An 18,648-nucleotide genomic window follows, 5' to 3' on the forward strand; every position below is an offset into this window, starting at 1 on the left:
ACAAACATCTTGATATCCTCCAAACAGAAGATATCTTTTTTTTTTTTTAAAGAGAAGAGTCATGTTTTATGTTGCTTTTGTATTCCTCACTTTGCGTTAGTAATGTCAAGCTTGAAGTAGGAGCTAATTTGTGTTTTAACATAATTGGTTACTATAGACCCATTATAATGATGGATTTACCTTGCTTGTCCAACATTCTGAATTCCAGCCTTTTATTTTTTTCCTGCCTTTGTCACCTGTATCTACCCTTCCGTTTATTTCTGTGACCAACACTATGTACATACAAGGTGACTGTTCCATATTATGAAATTTGGTTATAGAATGAAATAGAACTAATTGGACTGTATGGAAATGGAAGCTGTGGTTTTTGCTTCCAGGTAGATGGTACTTTAAACAATTGAGTTAACTAGCCACAGATTGGAGCTACATACTTGCTTGTTGAATGATTTGAATAAACCCTTTTTAGTATACTAGACATGATAAGTTATGATCATTCTGAGTTTGACAAGTCATCACAAAAGAATTCTTTCTATATAAGTGATACTTATTAAGACCTTTAGGATCTGTCTTTTTTATTTATGATTTTAATTTATGTTTACATAGATTCAAATGTCTCACCGAATATATCTCCCCCCCACCCCCTTCTTCCCCCTCGGCCCCTCCATGCCCCTCCCCCCAATGCCTTCCCCCCCTTCCCTCCAGGATTTGCTGTCCTGTTCTCTATAATGCTGTGTTATGTATATATTTATATACTTAAATTAATCTCTTTCCCTTCTCTGATCCCATCTTCTCTTCTCCTTTCCCTCTGACCGCTTTCCCTAGAAGACCCTTAGGATCTTGAAACAGGTTTGTTTTTTCTCTGTAGCTCCACTCACCACCATTTCCCCTCAGGATATGTGGCTCTAGTGAGACAAAACGAAGTAGAATATTTCCAGATTGTGGGAGAAGAGAGGTCTCTGGTAGTTTTTTCTTTTATGATAGATGTGACAGATCCAGTAGGTAATTGTCCCCTAATATCTCTTCTTCCTTCTACCAAACTAGTAGAACCCCTGATTTCTAGGGGGACATGTGATTAAACTCCATAAATATTCATTCTCCCACACTGCCTCACAATCTGTGTCAATGTGACTAAATTCAAGCAATCAGATGTGAGAGGGAGTGATCTAAGCAACTGCTAGGTTGAGTCCTTTAAAGAAACATGCTCTCCTCTTCCTAATTCTTTTTACCTTCCTGTTGGCTGGAATATGGCTGTGATGGTTAGCTAGCCTGGACCGTGTAGATGTGGATAACACCTTTGGGGTGAAAGAACAACAAGATAGAGTAGGCACCCCCCCTCCCTTGTCTGTGGTGATACATTTCAAGACCACCGGTGGACACCCGGAACTGCAGATATTATTGAACCCTATATATCCTAAGTTTTTTCCTATACATACATACATACCTATGATAAAGTTGATCAATTAGGCACAGTAAGAGATTAACAACAAACACTACTAATAAAAATGAACAGTGATAATTTACTGTAATAGAAGTTATGTAAATGTAGTTTCTCTCTCTCTCTCTCTCTCTCTCTCTCTCTCTCTCTCATAACTAATCTGATAACCAAGGTGGCTACTCAGTGACTAAGGGGTAAGTACCATATACAGTGTGGATACTTTGGACAAAGAGATGATTCACATCCTTGGTGGGACAGGAGACTGGCATGAGATTTCATCATGCTTCTCAGATTGGCATGCGATTTAAAACTTATGAATTGTTTATTATTGAATTTTCCATTTAATATTTTCAGACCGTAGTTGACCAGAGGTAATTGAAAACATGGAAAGTGAAACTATGGGTAAAGAGGGGAAACTACGACAGAAGGAAATTGGGCCCCTAACTGGAGCTACCACATGAATCCTAGGCTGCCTATGCCCCACGCTGTTATGTCAGAGAGAAATAACTGTCTTGTGTAAGCAATGATTCCTTTAGGTCTCTGTCTTAGCAGCTAATTAATACATTGGGGGATAAAGATATTATGAGGTTCAAACACTGCTGAGTAATACAAACAAGATGAGAAACATATTTTTAAAGATATTTAATAAGACTTTTTTTTTTTCAAATCAGTACAAAAATTTAAATACAAAAATGATTCGCTATTGACAAGTCTCAAATCTATTATGGAAACTCGGAAAAGTTACCAGTCTGTTCACCACTCATGGTATTCTGTAAAATATTTGAGAACAGTCACCCATTGCAAACATTTCTTTTCCTCTTTTGGGAATTCATACTGCTTAAAACTCTGTATTTAAATAACAATAAGGCCAGTTGGGTCCTTTTTACATGGAAAAGTTCTAGTTCATTTTGAATTAAATAGGGATTATAACACTATCCCCAGACTTTAGAACATGTGGTTGTTTCTTCCGGTTTTACACTAATGTGTTAACAGGATGTGCAACGCTCAAAAGAGAAACACAGACACATAGATAATTATTTAAAACTCTTTTTTAAATTAAATGGAGTAATTCACTTGCTCTGAGATTAGCACCATTGTAGAATATACAGTATCTGGCATAGGTTTTGCTCCTCCCCCATCGAAAAGTTAGAAGCACATGCCTGATAACACACACGCACACACGCACACACACACACAGACACACACACATGCATAGGCAATTGAGTGACAACCAATAAATAAGTTGCAAGGTATTTTGAAAAGTGAAATTTGGTTTTAACTAAATAGGTACTTTCTCTCTTAGATGATGGAAATAAAAAGCCCATACATGTACAGATAAATACAGTTTTACAAATCAGCTGATCTGACTCACTCCCAAGCCATTTCAATGCAGCTGTTCAGCAGGAGCCCTGTGGATCCACACTGGCCCCATAATCAGCCCCAAACTAGTATCCTGGAGACCAACCCACAGGGTGTCTGGCCTTCTAAATGCTACTGCTTTGAACATGAAGGTGGAGAGCCTTGTGATGGGAAAATTTGTCATACAATTAGCGGTGAATGAGAAATCCCATGGTAATGAACTCACTTCTCTTTTCAAGAAATTGAGAAGAAATATTGCTCACTACCATGTAAGGGAAAGACAGATATTAGGTTGAGGAGAATTTCCTCGATGGTTGAAATGATTCGGATTTGACATAGACACATTTCTATGTGCGTTTATACCATGTCGTGTTTATTTGTGTTGTTTCTTTTTTTGTAACTATCTCCTTAACTCCCCGATCTTAATTCTGAGGGAAAACTACACGTGCCACCATGTAGCCCCAGAGTGTCTCCCCCAGAGGCTTAGTGACAGTAGTAGTTTCACAGCTGGGCCAAAGCGCTTTGCGTGTGTTTTGAGACCAGGTTTGAATGCCAGGAGTTAGTATGCTCCTACGTGAAAACCTGGAACAACATTTATTTCCCCCCTTAAACTTTTCTTGACTCTTGCCTTGTGCTGAGTATGGGATGACGTGAAAAGCCTGGGCTATCGCTGCCCTTTGACATTCCAGAAGCTCTTACACCAATTGCTTCTAAATAACAGTCTTTTCCTATCATTTTAGTACCTACACCAGGAAGTAGTACGTCTACTTTTACATTGAAAACTTCAGAAATGAACTTTTCAAAAAGATTACTTTCCTATGTAATTCTGGAAATCTACATACCCCCTCCAAAAAAAAAAAAAAAAAAAAAAGATGACTTGGATTTTGGAATTTGACTTTGGGACCTCAGATGACACATATTAAAATTATTGATATCTCCTACATTTGTGTGCGTAGGCAAAGGAAGGGATTTTATATGTACGTAAACACGATTACTAACTCCTGTTGATTAGAATTCCACAACAGTGGAGACTTATTGGGGAAGGGGGTTATTTATTTTTTCTTATGACTTTCAGGTGTTTATATTAGTTGGGCTAAAGTGACAGTTACACAGAGGGAAGAAACAAGAAAAAAGAAGCAGGGGGAAAAAACCCCACAAAGAACCCTCGAGGAATAAATGAGTTAATTACTGCTCATACCTCCCATCTCATCGTTAGCTGCTTGTGTAGCGCTGTCTTAAGCCCCACTAAAGTGTCTCACCCAGTGCCGGGCACAGAGTGATCACTGGGTAATTGCAGAATGGTTGATTGCTTCTTCTAGAGACATTAGACCCACAGTTCTGAGTAGGATTCCTCTTGCTAAAGGACACGGCCTCTAGAGAGAAATAGCCCTTGCAACTAAAGCCCTACCGTGACCTTCTCTCCTCCCCCTTCCCACCTGGGCAGCGACATTACAGAACTCCTCCTCCACATTCCATGACAAAACATCTGCACAAATACAGAGAAAAATTATGCAGGTAAGAACAGTATGTAATTGTTATGATTGACCTTTCTCTATGTCATATTTATAAATATTTCAAAGTAAACAATACGAGTGAGTGACTTTCATTAGCTACGATCTTTCATACTGAAATATTTTGACTGATCTGAATAAGCAGGTTATCATGGAAGCACATAACATACAACAGCTAATATGATTCCAGTGGGTAAACACAAGTATCAGTACTCGATACATAAATCTGCCCCATCATTTCTCATGACAAGATGCTGTGCGGAACATTAAGCGTGCATCTTGGCTTTTATTTGTACATGATGGTTCAAATTTTTCACTTAAATATAACTTTCCAACTATATAAATGTTTTGAAGCAATTACGGTTTTCATTTGAATTTTTTTTTGGTGCACCATTTTCTTTTCTTCTAGTAAACCTCTCTCTCTTTTTCTTTTCTTTTCTTTTCTTTTTTACATGGGATACAATAAATATCCTGAAAAGGAGGAGTGGACGTACTGCCCGGCATAGAGTCCGGCGGCCTGTTCCGAGGGCATCTGGAGGAACACACGGTCTCCGGGCCTGAGCAGCAGCACCGCGCTCCCGGACGCCTGGTCCAGGAAGCCCTTCTTGTACTCGTCGTACGTGTACATCATGGGCTCGTTGTTCTTGAACAGAGCAACCCACACGTTGCCCCCCTTGCAGTGAACGTGGTACGCGAAGTAGTAGACGCCCGGGACCTCGCAGGTGAAGACGCCCGTCTGCGGGTTGTAGTTCTGTCTGCCGTTGTAGAGCAGTTTGTCAAACTTCACCGGGGCGCCCACGGGGGGGAAGGGCGCGGTCAGCTCGGCGGTGAACGCCGGCATCTCGTAGGCGGGTCCGCCGTTCTTGCCTTTTTTAGCCCCGTAGGCGTGGGGGGGTTTCACTCCATCGATCCCCAGCCCCATGTCTGGCAGATACTCTCCATGGGGGGGCGGTGTCGGGGGCATCACAGCGGGGGGACCCGGGGGCCCTGGAGGCCCCGGGGGTCCTGGGAGGCCAGGCTGGCCTTGCGGACCCAGGGCACCCGGCTTCCCCGGGGGGCCGTGCAGTCCTGCTACTCCGGGCTTCCCCACCCCAGGGAACCCGGGGGGCCCTGGGAGGCCCGGTTCCCCTTTGGCGCCTGGAATGCCCGGTGGTCCGATGGGGCCACTGGGGCCTGCGATCCCGGGGATGCCTGGGGGGCCCTGCAGACCCTGATCCCCCGGGATTCCCGGCTCTCCCTTGGGTCCCAGCAGCCCAGGCGCCCCGGGGAGCCCTGGCAAACCTTTGTGGCCCGCTTCCCCCTTGGGCCCGATGGGGCCTGGCAGCCCCCTGATGCCGGGGGGCCCCACTTCGCCCAGGAAACCCGGCTTTCCGGGGAAGCCCTGAAGCCCCGGCTCCCCCTTGGGGCCCGGCGGCCCGTGCGGCCCTGCCATCCCGCCTTCGCCTTTGGGTCCGGGGAAGCCGATGGCACCCGGAGGGCCCATAGGCCCTGGGATTCCCGGCAGGCCCGGCTCTCCCGGGGGACCCCCCATTCCAGGGGCGCCTATGGGTCCTTTCTCCCCTCTTGGCCCCAGAGCGCCAGGAACACCCCCCATACCCTTGTCGCCTTTGGGTCCTGGGAAGCCTGGTTTCCCGATGCCTGGGAGGCCTGGGGGCCCCGGCAGCCCCGGCAGCCCTTGCTCCCCTTTGCCCCCTGGAAACCCCGGCTGGCCGGGGATCCCGTCCTGGCCTGGTTTTCCAACCCCAGGCATCCCGGGAGGTCCTTGAACCCCTGGTATCCCAATAGGGCCTTGTGGGCCGGGCTCACCCGGAGGACCTGGCTTGCCCAGGGGGCCCTGGGGCCCAGGGAAGCCTGTCACCCCTGGTTTGCCTATTCCTGGAAGTCCAACGGGGCCGGGAGGGCCATGCATCCCGGGAGGACCCTTCAGGCCCGGCAGACCTGGCATCCCAAAGCCCTTCTCTCCTTTAGGACCCTGTAGGCCGGGAGGTCCTGGTGGTCCCTTGGGTCCTCTCTCACCCTTTGCCCCTGGTTGCCCAGGTAACCCAGGCCCACCTGGCTTCCCAATGCCAGGAAGTCCATGAGGCCCTGGAGGTCCCTGTGGCCCTGGGATCCCCATGGGTCCAACCTCCCCTTTGGGTCCAATTTCACCTTTTGCCCCTGGCATGCCCATGCCTCCTGGCTTTCCCGGCATTCCAGGCATGCCCGGCTTGCCGACTCCTGGGTAGCCCTGGGGCCCGGGCTTTCCTTTGACTCCGGGTATCCCGTGACCTGGTAAACCGGGGGGCCCGGGGGGTCCTCGTGGGCCAGGCTCTCCGCGGGGACCTTGTTCCCCTCGCAAACTGGCGACTGGTGCTTCTACTGGGAAAGAGGAGAAAGAGAGAGAGAGAGAGGGAGGGAGAGAGGGAGGGAGAGAGAGAGAGAATGGTATTGGTTATCCTTCACTTAAAAGAAATCATGACAATGATTATTTAGTTCTGGCCTGTTGGCCTGTTACTAATTGAGAAGAAAGACTAGGGATAATACCCTCATCTTCCAGAGCTGTATGTTCTCATCAGTACTTAAAAGGATAATCAAGATGATAGTTTCTTTGACATATTTGAGAGAGTGTTTTGAGAACTGATATCTTCAACTACTTTTATTAGCATTGGTTAAGTGAAAAGGCCAAAAAATAATAAACATTTTCCAAGTACAAAATTTGGTGTTCACTATAGATAATTTAGAAATTTTAAAAAAGGATAAAGAAAAATCGAAATTGCTTATAAGCCCACTACTCAGGGATAATCAATTGACACACACATATATATTTCTATCCCATGTTCTAGTGGTGTGTGTGTGTGTGTGTGTGTGTGTGTATGTATGTCTTTTAAACAATGCTGGAGTCATTTTCCATTTTTATTTTTTCTACTTTTTTTTGTTTTTACTAATTATTGTTATATTGTATTTTCCATGTCCTTTACTTTTTAATATAATGATTTATGGCAAAAAATTTTCCTCTTGTGCAAAAATACAGAATGATGTGGATAATGACAGTCATTATGTGAACTAAGAGAAGGACTGAAGCATTTAATTTTGGTCGTAGTTTAATAACATCATCTACATCTGTCCTCTAGAGTCAAAGAAATCTGCTTATTTTCTTCAACATGCTGTAGATTTCCTAAGCCTCAGATATTCGTTCTTTAATATGTTATTTCTCATTTGCAGGTTTGGTTTTTTAAAAAGATAAGTGAATAAAATATTTTGGGATTTTAGGATGACAGGCAGCGAGGCTACGGAACAGAGCTGGGACTAGGAGCGAGCAGCTCAGCTTTTCTTCCTGGCCGGGAAATGCAGCCTTCCCCGGGCCACGCCAGCCGCCGGCGTTTCTGCTAGCCCCTCTGTGCGGTGAGAATGACACACTCATGCCACAGGATTAGACAGTGGGTGGGAAATGTGTTCTGCTAGCCCCTCTGTGCGGTGAGAACGACACACTCACGCCACAGGATTAGACAATGGGTGGGAAATGTGTTCTGCTAGCCCATCTGTGTGGTGAGAATAATATACTCACACCACAGGATTAGATAATGGGTGGGAAATGTGTTCTGCTAGCCCCTCTGTGCGGTGAGAACGACACACTCACGCCACAGGATTAGACAATGGGTGGGAAATGTGTTCTGCTTTCTTGAATTGTTATCAAAATACAAAGCGTATGTTATTATATTATAAATGATTCTGCTCTGCCTTGCAGAGAAACATAATTCTGGATCCCATGCTACTAGGAGTAATGGGTAACATAAATGAGATTTATGGTCCCAATTTCTTATTTCAACCAGTGGTCACATCTTAATTCTGACCGTTGTATTTTTCACTGAACTACTGTCAGGGAACAAAACAGAACCACAGAACTCCTATTCTTTCCAAATTCCCTGATTAAAATCTGGCAGCCATCTGAGTTAGTTCAGAAAGTGCCAAAAGCCAGACAGGACATTTAAGAAAGGAAGGAAAACGAATGGCTGAGACAGTCTCCATAGTGGAATATTAGCTCCTAAAGAGGAGAAAATAGGGAGTACTTCTTTTATGCGAATAGGTATTATTAGAATACTGTTAGGACATGTTATTTCTAGTGAACTATAGAAATGATCCCTGAAAGTCTTGGTGTGTTGTTTCCAAGCAGTGAATTGTGTGTAGCTGCCATATACGGGATGCATCTGGGGAAGGCTCACGACTTATTCATCAGGAATCCCTGGTGTCTGTCTAGCGCAGTGCCTGGGTTTGCTGTGTAACCAACTCAAAGTTCTTACGGTGCTGTAGTGTTAACGTAACACTTTTACTTATTCACCTTATGTTGTTCATTCTCCAACAATCTTACATTACAAATGAAGGAAAGTAGTTTCAGAGAGGTTAAATGAATAGATTTCCCTCATTTCTAGACTCCAGGCATCAAGACTTCATACCGCCAGCCAAAGCCAGTAGTTTCTGGAGGTACGGCTTCTTGGTTTTGCAGGGACCAGTGAACTGGCCTTCAGTCCCTCGAAAGGAGTTGCTACTCTGATGCAGTTCCTTCCCTACTAAAGCTAGGTTTCCTAGCACTCCAAATAAACCAACTGAATTTGTAAGAATGTGTCGCTCACAATGGTACACGTTCTGTAGGTGTTGACTAACTAATACACATGTCAAGAAAGCAATGGGAGAGATTTTCAGGTATTCTCTTTAAATGTGGTCTATACTCCATAGTCTCCTTCTGTCACTCTAGTTATTGATTGACGTGTAATAACTTAATTAGAGCACTTGCATTTGTCTAACACCTAGTTCACAATATGCTTTCATATGATTTTTTAAAAAATTTAATTAGGACAGCACTGCTGTCCTAATTCAGAATGCTAACGGTCACCTTTCTGGTTTTTTTTTTTTTTTTTTTTTTTTTTTTTACTACTGCTTTGTCCTCTAACATGTAATCCAGAGCCTGGCACAAAAATAGATGCTCATTAAATAATCACCAAATGTTCGAATAAATATGTACTGAATGAAGACAGAAACAATTTATTATTAAATAAGTTTTCTGTCATTTGATGCTCTTAAAATAAAGCACAACATTGGTAAGTTTCTCCGTATCTTTAAGACTTGAATTTCTCAAGGATAGAGTTTAGAACACAGTAGGCATTTAGTGAACATTAGTAATACACTCTAAAATAAAAAGTTCTAAACTTTAGCCCCCCCTCTCCACCGCCGAGCCCCTGGCCAGCCTCACAGTTCAGGGTTGGGGAGGGCTGATGTTCTAGAACAAACAGCACAGGAGTGTGACGTTACCTTTGCCCTTCTTGGGAGCCGCTTCTTTGCCCATCCTTGGCATCGGCTGCATTTCCTTCATATATTGGGGTAGATGTGGATATTCTTTGCCATACTGCATGTGGGGCAGCTCCTTGCCCATGGTAAGGCCATCTTTGCTCAAAGGCATGTGAGGTACTTGCTGGCCCAGGGGCTGGTACTGTGGAATTTGCGGTGGCATCTGAGGAGGCATTTGAGGCAGCGGCTTGATCCCATAGTAGGCGCCAGCCTGAATGAGCCTGACGGAGCCCAGGGAAATGGTGAGCAGCACTCCCAGCAGCTGCAGAGGGGCGGCTGGCACAGCCATCACCTGCAGAAGGAAGGAAAACACCAAATGGTGACACCTGCAGGCCAAGTGATCGGAAGAAAAAAAGAAAAGAAAGCACAGTCTTTAATAATCAGAACTTCATGAGTGTAAGACAAATGGAAAGAAAGATGTTACCTTGCCATAGAAAACAAAGAAAAATCAAACAAAAACCAGGAAAGTGGCCAGGGCTTGTCAGATGAAGGCAATTGGTGGGACCATAGGTTATAGGAGAGACTGCTAATTGTCCCTGAATGTCAATTCTGTCTTCTTCCATATTATTGCAGCCCTTCATTTTCAGCTGAACAAAGACCTTTTCAGTGAGGTATGGCCATGTGATCAAGTTCCGGCCAATTGGATGTAACTTTGACAGACACAACTTCCAAGAAGGATCCTAAAGGGCAATGGGCATGTTCTTCCTCTTCATCCTTCCTGCCGGCTGGAAGGTGAGTATGTTGCCTAGCAGCAGACTAGACCCTTTGGACCATGAGATGAAAGCTGTGCTCTGAGGGGCAACATGCTAGAAGACGCCTCAGCCCTGGTTGAACACGGAGGCCTCATACTGATCCTTAAATTCGGAATCTTTTATTAAAGAGAGAAATACAGGTTTACTTTCTTTAAAACACGATGGTTTTGGATGTCACACATTTGCACTCAGCTTAATCACAACAGATAGATTCTCCAAAAAGGAGGCAAACTTGGTGGCAAGAGAGGCTCTGTTAGTGCCAAAGTTCTATTCTAAATGGAAACGGCTGATAATTTACAGGCTCTACGCCAGAGGCTGAGATTTCTCATCTGCCAGGTTCCCTTTGGCTGCTTTGGTGTGGTCACAAATAAATATAAATGTTGACGAGAAAACAACAACAAGAACTGCAGAAGTCTGAAGTGTAGAAAAGGTTATTCATGTGAGAGTTCGAAAATGTCATAAAAACCACTAACATAATTATGCACATACAAGGATTCTTTTATTTAAATACTGTGAAGTCATTCATTTAGAATTTGGCTAATTGGATCTGGAGTCCATTAAAGTTTATCTTTGTACTATTATGAAAGAAAGGAATTTACAAAGCAAATTAGTTGTATAAATATTATAGAGATGTTTAAGTACTCATAAGAATAAACTGTTTCTAATCCCTTTAACAACACCCTTTGCAAATTAGCAGTTGACAGAATAAATATAAATGGGGCTTACGTATCTGTTTATAGAAACTAGCTTAAAAGAACTCTGGAAATGCCCAAGGCTGAAGACCCAAAAGACCAGGGAACTGCAGTGTTCACAAATGCCCACTAGAGGGCATGTGGGGTACATATTGAAGTCCATTCAGCTAACGCCGGATACTTACTTTGCTCTCACACCTTATTAATGGACATAATGAAATTCTGAATCCTAAGTGGACTGTCATCATAATGCTGGAGAGAGCTCTGTATGTGTTACAGAGAGAGACAGATTTTTAATGTACCTTCTGGAAAACAAGTAAACTCTCTATAAATAATTTAATTTCCATTCTCCTGAACATTTGTTTTCTTTACTGCTTCCTTAGTTAATTCTGGAGCTTAATTTTCCACTTCTTAGAAAATGTGGGTTGACTTTACAATATCTTATTCAAAAGTAATGCCAAGAGTGAGAGCAGGCTACAGAAGAATCATTTAATAAAAAACACCTAAGAAAATATTTAATTAAAGAATACCTACCACAAAATTTGCTGCTTTACAGTTTTTCTAAATATACTAAGTAGGGGGAAATGAAGAAACATCTGTCAGCAAAGTACTTATAAAACTTTATTTAATAAATCAGAAATAGTCTCAAGAGTGGTTTATTTCAAGTGTGCTCTAAATAATTTATGTACTGATAAAATAGAAGAAGATAGAAGGCTGTTATTTTCTGTCCTTCTAAGAATGATTGTCGTAAACCACTTGAGTAAAGCCAAAAAATTATGACTGATATATTCTGAATAATAATCAAATTCATTTCAGGTGAAAAAAGAACATCTGCTTGTTAGTATTTAACAATAGAATTTAATAATATGTTGAGTACTTGTAAATCTAATAATGTATTGAGTACTTACCAGAAACAATACTATATGCATCTAGGGGCTACAGAGAACAATCTGATATGGTCAATGAGCCCTGCCTTCAAGGAACTTACAGTAGGAGTGACAGATGTATCTGTAAATTATTAATGAGTAGCAAAGAATATCCAGAAAAAAAAGTGTATTTCCCTACCACTCCTTTCTTTAGTATCTAAAATCCCTTCCCTTTAAAAAATATTTTTTAATTTATTGATTAATTTTAGAGAGAGAAGAAAGGAGGCATTGAGAAAAAGAAAGAGAAAGAGATCGATTTGTTTTTCCACTTATTTACACATTCATTGGTTGATTTTTGTATGGGCCCTGACTGGGGATCAAACCAGCAACCATGGCAATATCTGGACAGCGCTCTAACCAATTGAGCTACCAGGCCAAGCATTAAAATCCCTTTCCTTTGAATCAACAATTCTTCCCATTTTTCTTTTCTTTTTTCTTTATTTAGAAGGATATACAGGAACAGACAGACAGGAAGGGAGAGAGATGAGAAGCCTCAACTCATAGTTGTGGCACCTCAGTTTTCATTGACTGCTTTCTCATATGTGCCTTGACCGGGGGGGGGGTCTCCAGCTGAGCCAGTGACCCCTTGCTCAAGCCAGTGACCATGGGGTCATGTCTATGATCCCACACTCAAGCCAGCACCCCCCATGCTCAAGCCAGATGAGCCCGCGCTCAAGCTGGCAAACTCTGGGTTTCAAACCTCGGTCCTCAGAGTCCCAGGCTGATGTTCTGTCCACTGTGCCACCTCCTGGTTAGGCTACAATTTTCCCCATTCTTCTTCACATTTTTTTAGATATACTTTATAAATATGGACTAACAATGCATGCCTCTTTAAGAGACAAATTGCAGCATACTACACACACCACTATTCCTTACCTTTTTCCCTCTGAAGACCAGAACCTCAGACGTTCTCATTTCGGTTTTGTATATATGAACAGATCCCTTCAACTCCTTCATTTGTTAGAAATAAGACTTGATTGCTCTTTAAAGTCTCACCTGGCTCTAACATTCAATGTTTAAGGCAGAGTCACTAGAGAGCTGAAAGTGTTCATCCATTCCAGAAATATGTGGGAATACCTGGTAATGTATAAACTGGGACTTAAGTCTACCTTTGGAATGAATTAATTTAATTATTAAATCCTAAACTCGTGGTGATGTCTTTAATAAGCTAGTATGCTTGCACCTTCACCCTTCCATTAGTAATCTTTAAAGTAGGACAATCTAATGGAACACTGGAAAACCAGAAGGCTAGGTGCCTGGAAGAACCCCAGTTGCATACCAAAGGCCCAGTGGGATCCTGCTTGACTACCATTATTTCCTCTCACAGCCTTGGCCTCCCAAACCACCTCCTTCAGTCTGCCATCTGCAGCGTTTCTCTGACTTTGTACTTAAGTAAACTTCATTCCGTTTTACCTTGAATGTTTATGCAGAGGCCCTGGTTAGAATTTACTGCTTGACTCTTACCCTTACTAATTTCCTTCTTGTCCCTGAAGATACTGTTGGTGGTCAAAGTCAGATCACTTAAAAGAACACCAGATTTGTGTAACACTACACAAACCCTCTGCAGGAAGAAGGAGTCTCAGAGTATCTGCTGGGAAGAAATGGTGGGAGTGGTTTTTCTTTCCTCTTTTTTCCTTTTTTCTGAAGGTACAGAACACAATGATATTTTGAATTCTAGTAAATGTTTTTTGTATTTCTATTTGATAATGTGTCTGAATATATTAATACATAAACATATATAACGTGTGTGGACACTGGCTCTTGCCAGCCAAATTGGCTTAACCACAAGTGTACTGTCACACAGGAAAAGCATCCAAGAAGCCAAAAGACTTGGAGTTGAGTTGTAGCTCTGTGATTCTCCATGTCTGTGACCTTGAGCAACCGCTTTATCTTCAGTCTCAGTTACCTTACCTATAAAATGGAAATTATAATCTTTGCCACTTCCACAGAGCCATTTGAAGGCATAAACAATAACATGATTTTTTTTTTGTGAGCTGAAAAGCACTATTCAAATTTAAGTTATTATTTATGGAGTGTGACAAGTCAAAACCAACTGAAATGTGAAAGATTTTCAAAGAAGGATACTAAGCCAAAGTAAATGTGATGTTAACTACAATAATCATAAACCTAACATGAATTAAAAAAAAATAACAAACAAAAAAATGGCCATTTAAAATGTACATATTAAAAATGGCAAAAAAAAAAAAAATAAAGGAAAGAAATAAAGAAAAGAACAGCAGAACGAAGGCAGTTATTCTTTCTGGTGTCAGAGTCGCCAATCCTAATCATTTTGAACAGCCCTGAGTGCTTTCTGTATTTGGGCAGGGTCGCAGGGAATTTCAGTTTCCTTATGTGACCTATAATGTATGTGACAGAATAATACGATATATATTATTTTAGACACTCCTCAGCATTTTATTTGTACATTTGTCCTCATGAAATTTTAGCTTGCTGTCCAAAAGAATGCGTACGTATTTAAAGTTTCAGACTTTGCCCTGAATCCAACTTCCCCTTTCCCGTGGGGCTAACACAGCATGTCCGTGTAAGCGCGTGTGTGTGCATGTGTATCCATGTTGTATGCGGTGTGCTCAAGCTCCTCACTGTGGTTCCTGGGGAGTCACCCTGGGTGCCTCCCCCTTGCCCCCTTGCACAAGGTTTGCTGTTTCTCAAGACCCCAGATCTATCACACCTAACAAAGCCAGGCAGGTCCCCCTTCCCCCACTCACCGGAAGTGTCCTTGGCTTTCCCATGCCTCTCAGAGGAAGTGCTCTCCTGATGGCATTTCTCAGCGTCCTTTCTATTCAAAGTTTTTAATGTTTATTTCAAATTGGCTTTGTCATGTTAAAAAACTTTGATGTCTTCACTTATGAATAAGAATTCTGTTTTTAATATTTTGAGAATTATACTTTGATGAGGACACAAAAAATAAAAACATAAATATGTGCTGTGTCAATGATATACAGAAAAACAGCGCGGGAGATAAGGAGGACGTGGTGGTCAGCGTTTGCTGAGATGAAATCCATTTTATTGGAGAAACTGAGCTTCTGTGTTTGGATGGGCTAGCTCCTTGTTTTTAAAGGAAGATAGAAGCAACTATAAATAATAGAGGGGAAAGCAGTTCGCCCTCTTGGGGGTTTCTGGAGGAGATTAGTTATGAGTGGAGTCGGGAGAGACAAAGATAGAATTTCCAGTGGCGGAGCTGTCGGGAAAGGAAAAACTCATTCAGATGGGCTTTTTATGTGTGTTATAGGATCTGTATTGTATAGCCCCTCCTTAGTCTCCGCAGAGGTAAAGACGCTCTTCATCCTTCTGAAGAAACCATCAAAAACTTTGTTTGTGGAAGGAATTTTGGGTGGATAAGCAGGAGAGTGATCGATGCTGTTCAAGACGGGCATCGGTCAAAATTAGTGACTGTATACGGACGAGATGGCCAGAACCGGTGGGTGGGTAGCGGAGGAGGGGCAGTGAATATCAAAGTTATAATGATATTAACTAGGTTTCTGAACACTAACTTTATGTCAGCACAATGAGTATACTTCAAGTATGTTATATAATTATTCCTATATCCACTTATTAGGCCTTTTATTAAAAGAAAAACATTAAACGCTTTCAAATAATCTCTCCCCCCTATTCAATATCTAAATACTTAATTATTTCACCAAAATTCAAGACTGACATTTCAAGTTCATCTTGTTGGATGAAATGAAGACTTTCTCTGTCATATAGGATGGACCCCTTGTTGTTGTTTTTTTTTGCTTTTTTTGGACCAGGGACAGAGCTTGGAAGGTGTTCATGAAATCAGAAAGCTGCTGGCAAGGTGGCCATGTTGAAATAGAGCCCAAAGAAATAAAACTTGCAGATTTAGTCACTCAATACAATGAAGGCAGTGCACAAAACCATCCAATAAGCATCCATTAGTTTAGTCAATCTGCCTATTTACACCTATCAGGACTGATACAAATAAAATAGAGCTTGAAATATATGCTTCACTGATGAATCCTGAATTTTGCTGTAATTAAGCACAGACAACTACTGCATCTACTAGCTATAGGCAGAGCATGTCTTCACAAGAGGTACAGAACTTGAGATGTCAGTTTGGTTGTGCCTCCAGCTCTAGAAATGGACCACCCACATAACTCTCTGAAATGAATGGCCAACCACTACATTCCAAAAGTTCTCTAGAGGTGGTGATTCGACAACATTCCCCAGTAACCAATTGCAGGATTTCACAGACCTACATTTCCTAATATCTAATCTGAATCTTTCTTGCTGAACTTTAAGCTCATTTCCTCTTTTCATTCTCAAAGGAGGTGGGAAACATCTGGAGAGTATTTTTCTTAAAGTAGTAGTTCACATATTTGAAGTCTGCAATTAACTCCTTTTGTTTCTCTAACTGGAATCATGTCAGCTTCTAAATAGTTCATAAAACCCTTGAGAGAGCTCCTAAAAGAGAAAGTGCTAAAATGAAATTTTTTTTTCTTCTTTCTATAATATAAAATATCATTGTTCTCAGAGTGTAGAACATTACATTCTAGTCTGATTTAATGAAGTCACCTATCCTGACTGGGCATTAGTTCTCTCATTTGCATAACAGGCACCTGGCTAGTTCTGAAATTTTATGGTAGCCGTGAACATAAATAACACATCCATACTTCATAGACAAATGATTTCATGAATGCACACGTTAACATGTTAAAGCTTTTTGCATATCCTAAAGTTAGATCAATCTCACACTTCCAGTTACTTTTAAATATTTCACTTTCCTTGACCAGAAAACAAAAGAAGAACCTAAATAAGAGGAAAAAGTTCAGGGATAAAAAAATATAAAATTTTAACTATACTCAACAATTGAATAAAAATTAAAGTTTACTCAGAAATTAAAAAGGAAAAGTCTACAAATGATAAAAAACTTCCTAAAATGTGTAGGCTCAAAACTTTCCCCAGACTCATTCTACAAATACTGATGTATGCCTCTTGTCAGAGGAAGGACAAATGAATACAAAGCATGCATCTTGGGAAGGGGAATTAGGTAATGAATAGATGTGACATAGTCATGTTTCAGGAGCTACAGTGTTCACTTTGTAAGAAAAAGTGAAGATCCAATGTCTGGAGGCAGCTCTGTAGCACAGTGGGTGATGATGAGGGCTTCCCCAGAGTATAGTCCCCCTATTCCATAGGCCTGGTGATGTGTAAGGCAGGTAAATTCCTTCCTGGTGTGAGCTGAAAAGGACTGGACAGCACTCTGCCATTCATATGAGCATCTTTCGGTCTCCTATGTGCAAGTACAATTTGTGTAAACAACACAATATAAAATAAAGGTGTTTTCAGGCCTCTGCAAAGGAAGAGACATGTATAAGGAAATTTCGTCTTATGCTCTCTATTGAACTGGATATTGTAAAAACAGTTATCTAGCGCAAACGATAATAATGTATATGTTACAATTATAATATGTTATATAAATTATAAATTTCATGGAACATTTCCTCACCACAAGCACTTTTATCTCAGCCCATACTGTTGTTCAGAACAATGAGATTGCAAGTGAATTTCAACCAAACAAGATTAAGCAATCACTGTCTTTGTCACATGCTTTGTGCAAACTTGGTAGTTACTGAAGTAGTCCTTTGTAAATAATATGAATGAACTGAAAAAAATAAAGTGATATAATTATGCTTATTCCTGAGAAGTCTGAGGTCATGGAAACCGGAAAGTTTAAATCAAGTTAAGTAATAAGAGTTGGGGGTTCAAGGGCAGACACAAGATGTGGGAAAAGGGACTAGGAGGGGAAGATGACTGCTGACAGACCCTTTCCTGAGGAAGAATGTCATGTTAGAGGCTCCTGCTTTTCTCCTGTTCTGTAATTCTGTGTGCCTTCTCGATGTTTCACTGTGTTCAGCATCGTAGTCAAGAAAGGTTGAGATATGAGGTGAAGCTCACATGAGATAGTGGTGTTTCTTCCTATTATGAATGTGGAGTAAGCGGGTACCACTATGGAAAAAAGAATGATGGCTCCTCAAAAAATTAAAAATAGGACTACCATATGATCCAGCAATCCCTCATCTGAGTATTTAGCAGAAGAAAAAGAAAGGACTGTATGACCAGTGGTGGCGCAGTGGACAGAGCCTTGACCTGGGACGTTAAGGTCTCTGGTTTGAAACCTCAAGGTCTCTGGCTTGAGCACGGGATCATCAACATAATCCCAAAGGTCACTGGATTGAAGCCCAAGGTTTTTGGCTTGAGCAAGGGATCATTGTCTTGGCTTGAGTTTCCCTTCCTGGTCAACGCACATATGAAAAACAACCAATGAACAACTAAAGTGATACAACTATGAGTTGACACTTCTCATCTCTTTCCCTTCCTGTCTCTCTCTCTCTCAAAAAAAAAAAAAAAAAAAAAAAAAGAAAGAAAAAAAGAATTGTCCTGACCAATGGCTCAGTGGATAGAGTGTTTGCCTGGAGTATGGATGTCCTGGGTTCGGTTCCCAGTGAGGGCACACAGAAGAAGTGACCATCTGCTTCCCCCGCTTCTCTTCCTCTTCCCCTCCCAAGGCTTGATTCATTTGAGCATGGCCCTGGGTGCTGAGGATAGCTCTGTTGGAGTGCATCAGCGTTAGGTGCTAAAAATAGCTTGGTATTCTATCATTGGCCTAAGATG

At 41.8% G+C, this 18,648-nt stretch overlaps 1 protein-coding gene across 2 annotated transcripts in view; it reads right to left on the reverse strand.

Moving 5' to 3' along the window:
• Window positions 1-4,728: 4,728 nt before the first annotated feature.
• The window catches only part of COL8A1 (collagen type VIII alpha 1 chain), a 169,741-nt gene continuing 155,821 nt past the window's right edge, over window positions 4,729-18,648 (reverse strand). Inside the window, exons 3-4 of one of the 2 annotated variants that reach the window (XM_066241308.1) lie at window positions 9,589-9,916; window positions 4,729-6,660 (exon numbers count right to left, since the gene is read on the reverse strand). In XM_066241308.1, coding sequence (XP_066097405.1) covers window positions 4,754-6,660; window positions 9,589-9,913 — 2,232 coding nt within the window. In that variant the 5' untranslated portion in view covers window positions 9,914-9,916 and the 3' untranslated portion in view covers window positions 4,729-4,753. Of the gene's footprint in view, window positions 6,664-9,588; window positions 9,917-18,648 lie in introns of both variants that reach the window. The other variant, XM_066241307.1, reaches the window with a different exon arrangement.

The sequence above is a fragment of the Saccopteryx bilineata genome, chromosome 8 (assembly GCF_036850765.1).
Source record: "Saccopteryx bilineata isolate mSacBil1 chromosome 8, mSacBil1_pri_phased_curated, whole genome shotgun sequence".
NCBI lineage: Eukaryota > Metazoa > Chordata > Mammalia > Chiroptera > Emballonuridae > Saccopteryx > Saccopteryx bilineata.